Source organism: Mesocricetus auratus, unplaced genomic scaffold (genome assembly GCF_017639785.1).
Source record: "Mesocricetus auratus isolate SY011 unplaced genomic scaffold, BCM_Maur_2.0 Super-Scaffold_100030, whole genome shotgun sequence".
In the NCBI taxonomy this organism is placed as follows: Eukaryota; Metazoa; Chordata; class Mammalia; order Rodentia; family Cricetidae; genus Mesocricetus; species Mesocricetus auratus.
The window spans coordinates 290020-295897 of record NW_024429211.1 but is presented as its reverse complement, the minus strand read 5'-3'; the positions used below and the strand labels follow the sequence as shown (position 1 = coordinate 295897).

General features: G+C 55.6%; 1 protein-coding gene across 1 annotated transcript; it reads left to right on the top strand.

Annotated features, from left to right (window-relative positions):
• Positions 1 to 225: 225 nt before the first annotated feature.
• On the top strand, positions 226 to 5377 carry Magel2 (MAGE family member L2). The gene has a single exon (XM_013126406.3). The coding sequence runs from the start codon at positions 617 to 619 to the stop codon at positions 4568 to 4570; it is 3954 nt and encodes a 1317-aa protein (XP_012981860.2). The 5' UTR covers positions 226 to 616; the 3' UTR covers positions 4571 to 5377.
• The last annotated feature ends 501 nt before the right edge of the window (positions 5378 to 5878 follow it).

Sequence of the window (5878 nt, the reverse complement as noted above, 5' to 3'; positions counted from 1 at the left end):
ATGCAGCACGGTGATTTTCCTGAAGTATAAATCGGTCCCCGTCGCTTGCCTATATAAACTCGTGCTTAAAGAGTCCGAAGTAGCTGAATTGGTTAACTATAGAACAGGAAACTGAATCGTGTGTCAGTCAGGACTAAGGTAGACGCCCCTCTGCACAATCCACTTGTGGTGGTCGGAGGCGGGGAAGGGGCGGGACCAAACCACCACCCCCCTCCTTCTTACTGCAGAGAGCTGCAGAGCCAACCCGCACTCACTGCGAGCTGTGAGCTGTGAACTGCAGCTGCGCTGTGCTGTGTGCTCTGTAAGCCAGACACTTGGCTGAGAGCTGCAGAGGAAGCCAGACAGGGCTCTCTGAGAACTGCGTTGCCAGCTAGACAGCGCTCCCCGAGAGCTGCTGTGCTAGCTAGGCAGTGCTCCCCGAGAGCTTCGGAGAGATCCAGACCGGAGAAACTACGGAGTCGTCTCTGGAAACAGCGAAGCGAGCCTCTGGAGGCTCGCTTCCAACTCCGCTTTCAAGCTGGAGGAAGATCCTGGACCGCCACCGCGCAGGCATGCTCAACATTGGAAGAAAAAGCGCAACAGTCGGAGACGGGCCGCCGCCAATCAAGCAAGGGACATGTCGCAGCTAGGTACGAATACGGGTGACTCCAGCCCTCCGGAGTCCCCTATTCCTCCAGCCCATAACCGCCCCACTGTTCTGATGCGGGCTCCGCCTGCTTCCTCCCGGGCTCCTCCAGTCCCTTGGGATCCACCTCCCGTGGACTTGCAGGCTCCCCTGGCTGCTTGGCAGGCTCCTCAGCCTTCCTGGGAGGCTGCAGAGGGCCAGCTGCCTGCCTCGATGGCTCAGTTGGCCCAACCTCCTGCCCTAGGGGCCCCAATGGTCCAGGCTCCGCCGCTGGGGGGGGCGATGGCCAGGCCTCCAACTCCTGGAGTCTTGATGGTCCATCAGCCTCCTCCGGGGGCCCAGGTGGCCCAGCCATCAACTCCGGGAGTCCTGATGTTGCATCCTTCTGTCCCGGGGGCCCCTTTGGCTCATCCTCCTCCCCCAGGAACCCCAATGACACACCCTCCCTCTCCTGGGACCCCAATGGCGCATCCTCTTCCTGGGACCCCAATGGCCCACCCTCCTTCTCCTGGGACCCCGATGACCCACCCTCCTTCTCCTGGGACCCCGATGGCCCATCCTCTTTCACCTGGGAACCCGATGGTACACCCTCTCTCTCCTGGAACCTCAATGGTTCATCCTCCACAACCTGGAACTTCATTGCCATTGACCCACGCTCCAATTCCGGGGACGCCGATGGCCCAGCCAGCAACTCCAGGAGTCCTGATGGCTCAGCAACTGTCGCCTGGAGTCCTGATGGTCCAGCCTGCTGCTCCAGCAGCCCCGATGGTCCAGCCTCCTCCACAGCCTGCCTTGATGTCCCACGCCTTGATGTCCCAGTCTACAGCTTCGTTGACTACAATGGCCAAAACAGGTCCTGGTGTCGTGGTGATCCATTCTCCAGGTGCCAGAGCTCCCATCATTCAGCCTCCAGTGTCAGTAGCACCAATGGCGCAGCCAGTGTTGTCCCCAGGGCAGACACTGGCTTCATGGGCCCCTCAGAGTCAGCCTTTGATCCTGCAAATCCAGTCTCAAGTCATAAGAACTCCTCAACAGGTTCCCCCTATCCCATCAACACCACAGATACAGCTGGCCACAACCCCAGGCTGGCAAGCTCTCACACCCAGCTGGCAGGTGACCCCCCAGGGGTGGCAGAGCACGCCCTTGAACTGGCAAGCCACGCAGCTCACATGGCAGGCCCCCGCAATAGCCTGGCAGGCCTCTTCCCCTGGGCGCCAAGGGTCCCAAACTGTTCGCCCTGGTCCCACACCCATTCGACCTGGACCACCTCCAATACACCGCCAGATACCACCTGTGATCCGTCAGACTCCACAAGTGATGCGGCAAACCCCACTGCTTCGCCAGTCCCATACAGCTATCAGATCAGCTACACATGGCATAGCGAGCCAGCATCAGCTTTGGCAAATCCTGCCACCCCCACCTCCACTGCGTCAAGCTCCACAGGCTCGTCTGCTGATCCCCAGGATGCCAGGGACATCTCACGTGCCTACAGCATCACAAGTTACTCAGATACATTTGGTGCCACAGGCAGGACCACAGGTGGCCCAGACAGTGCTGCCAGGGTCACTGTCTATCCCAATTCCTGTGCCCCAGGCTATCCCTCAGCCTGCTCCCCGAGCTGTGCATTGCCCATCCATCATCTGGCAGGCCCCCAAAGGCCAGCCCCCGGTGCCACAGGAGCTCCCAGTGCTAGAGGAGCTCCCAGCGCCACAGGAGCCCCCGGTGCCAGAGGAGCTCCCGGTGCCAGAGGAGCTCCCAGTGCCAGAGGAGCTCCAGGTGTCAGAGGAGCTCCCGGTGCCAGAGGAGCTCCCGGTGCCAGAGGAGCTCCCGGAGCCAGAGGAGCTCCAGGTGCCACAGCAGCTCCAGGTGCCACAGGAGGTCCCGGTGCCACAGCAGATCCAGGTGCCGCAGGAGGTCCCGGTGCCTCAGCAGCTCCAGGTGCCACAGGAGGTCCCGGTGCCACAGCAGATCCAGGTGCCACAGGAGCTCCCGGTGCCACAGCAGATCCAGGTGCCACAGCAGGAGGTCCCAGTGCCATTGGAGTTCCAGGAGGCACAGCAGGCACAGGCAATGGGCTGGCAGGCACCCAAGGCACCCACTCACTTCTGGCAGGCTAGGCCTGCCCAGGAGGCCCAGGAGCAGGGCCGTATGGAGCGGCAGCGGCCCTTTCGGAGAGCTCCAGCCTCCTCCCGTGCCAGGCAAGCTCACCTGCCAACTCACCAGGCCCAGCCCACAGGCCTGCAGGCAGAACTGCCCTCAGTACAAGCGCAGCCTTCGTGGCAAGGACCACCCCAGAGCTTGCAGGCCCAGCCAGGAGCATCCAGAGCACCAACCAATTTTCCCAGGGGCCCCAGTAGGTCACAGATGTCTCCATCAGGAGAACCTGGCCCCTCTTCTGCAGAGCCTCGGGGCCCTGCTAGGGATCCTAGAGATCGTAGGACCTCTGGAAGAGGCAGAAAGGGCCCCCCAAAAGAGCGCATGATCATTGGTGCCACCTTCAGTGCTCCAAGGGCAGCATCAGCTTCCAGGGCATACCTGCCAGCTGCCTGGAGAAACGTGACTGCCCCATCAGAGAGCTTAACTGCCGCCTCGAGGGTTTTTCCATCTACCTCTCACTTCCAGCCTGCCTCTTCTGATGCCTTTAGCGGTCCGTCTGCCACCTCAGAGAGCCCAAAGTCACTGCCATTGCCTCTGCAGGACCCTTATGCCTGTGTAGAGGCCCTCCCTGCAGTCCCCTGGGTTCCCTATGCTGATGTAAACGCCCCATCAGCATGTAATGCAGTGCCCACCTTCCTGATGGTGGCAGCATCTGCCCCCCAGGCAACTGCCACAGGCGCAGAGGCCTCCAAGTCTGCAGAGCCACCACGGCGCTCCGGCAAAGCCACCAGGAAGAAGAAGCATCTGGAACCCAAAGAAGAGGACGGCGGCCATAGGACGGCCTCGCGTGACTGTGACTGGCGGGGCCCCAGACCCTGTGAGAATCCCAGGCAGAGTGACTGGGAAATCCAGAGGGCTATGCAGCTTCTGCAGGACCAGGAAGCCCTCAACACTCCACAGGGTCATGATGGCTGGGGATGCCCCAATAATTCTAGGGTTCCAAGGGGCTTCGATGGCCCCAGCACTTCACAGGACCAGAGGTTCTCTGGTGGCTCAGGGGGGTCTCAGTCATGGATGGTCTCGGAGGTCCCAGGCGTCTCTTGGGGACCCAGTGCTGCTCTGGAGGACCCTAATGGGGAGAGTCAGCCAATGTCTCCCTTAGATGAGAGAGCAGATGCTTTGGTGCAGTTTCTCTTGGTCAAGGACCAAGCCAAGGTGCCAGTCCAGCTCTCCGAGATGGTAAATGCCGTCATCCGAGAATACAAGGACGAGAGCTTCGACATCATCAGCCGTGCCAATGCTAAACTAGAGTTCAACTTCGGGTGCCAGCTGAAGGAAATTGACACCAGAACCCACACTTACGTCATCGTCAAGACGGGGCCTCCTCAGTGTAATATGATGGCATCCTACTTAGACAGGCCAAAGTTCAACCTCCTGATGGTGGTCCTGAGCCTCATCTTTATGAAAGGCTATTGCATCAGAGAGAATCTTCTCTTTAGCTTTCTGTACCAGTTAGGACTGGATGTCCACGAGACAAGTGGCCTTTTCAGAAGCACGAAGAAGCTCATCACCAGTGTGTTTGTGAGACACAGGTACCTAGAGTACAGACAGATCCCATTCACGGAGCCGGCAGAATATGAGCTTCTCTGGGGACCACGAGCATTCCTCGAGGCCAACCGAATGCATATCTTGAGGTTTTTGTCCACACTCTATGAGAACCAGGCCCAGACCTGGACATGCCAGTATCTTGAGTCGCTGTCAGAGTTAGAATACAGGGACACAAACGAGGAGCCCAACGACAGCGATGATGACTCCCACGACCCCACCAGCAGTCCCCATCCTCATTAATAGGTTTTTAACAGGACAATCTTATCCCTGTGGGTACCAGGCCAAAGGCAATGGACAATGGGGGGGAGGAGGGGGGGAACACTGTGCTTTCTGATGCTTTTGTGATTGTTCTGTGTGTGTAAGTTTGAATTCTCAGCCTGTTTTTGTATTTGCCAAAGCTTTTGTACACTTGTGTGGTGTTTGTGTAAACTGACTGCTATACCGTCGGTTTTGGGGGGGTATTTTTTCTTTGTATTTTGACATCTGTGTTTTTAAATGAGACCTGTGGTTCCCTTTTTCTGTATTCTAACTCTTACGTCATGGTATCAGACCATGCTACCTTTGTGAAATGAACTGAGAGTCTTTCTGTGTTCTAACCCTTATGCCATGGTATCAGACTCGTGCTACCTTTGTGAAATGAACTGAGAGTCTTTCTGTGTTCTAACCCTTATGCCATGGTATCAGACTCGTGCTACCTTTGTGAAATGAACTGAGAGTCTTTCTGTGTTCTAACCCTTATGCCATGGTATCAGACTCGTGCTACCTTTGTGAAATGAACTGACAGCCTTTCTGTGTTCTAACCCTTATGCCATGGTATCAGACTCGTGCTACCTTTGTGAAATGAACTGACAGCCTTTCTGTGTTCTAACCCTTATGCCATGGTATCAGACTCGTGCTACCTTTGTGAAATGAATTGATAGTCTATCGGTCTTGTTCTGTTTATGTAAAACAATAGAATGTTCTTTGGTTGTTACTATGACTCATCAGCAAAACACTGTCTGGAGAAACGTAAAGATCTTTACCTATATAAATATACTTTTAGCATAACGTGAAGTTTTTGTCTTTATTCTAATTTTTAACCAGGAAGGAGTGGGGGGGGGGAGTGCCGTCGCACACACGCAAACACCAAGATTACTATCGGTGATAGTAAAACACATGGGTGCTGACAGCCTCTCGGAAGGAAGAGTACTTCATTCATCTTAAAGTGCTGCAAGCAACTGTGGTGGGTGGTGAAGCCAGAGATTTCCTTAAAGTGAAAGCAAAACTTCCTAAGTAGGACAGGCAGAATCAAGAGGGGTTTGTATGCCCCCTTTGATTCAATTTTCACAATAACCTTTCAAATTAGACGCCATGTCTAATTCGTAGTTGATAACATAAGACACAAATAGGTTAATTAAATTGCATATATGTGGTGGCACGCTGATAAAATTTTAATTCAAAGCAGAAAATCTCCTCAAGGGTTTTTTGTGGGGAAAGGGGGTATGGATAATCTACCTCGGGACCACGCAAAACTCCAAAGGGGTGCTTGTTAGGATCCCACAATGAAAG

Coding starts and splice junctions, on each gene's coding strand:
- Magel2 (XM_013126406.3), top strand. CDS start 617: ATGTCGCAGCTAGGTACGAATACGGGTGACTCCAGCCCTCCGGAGTCC.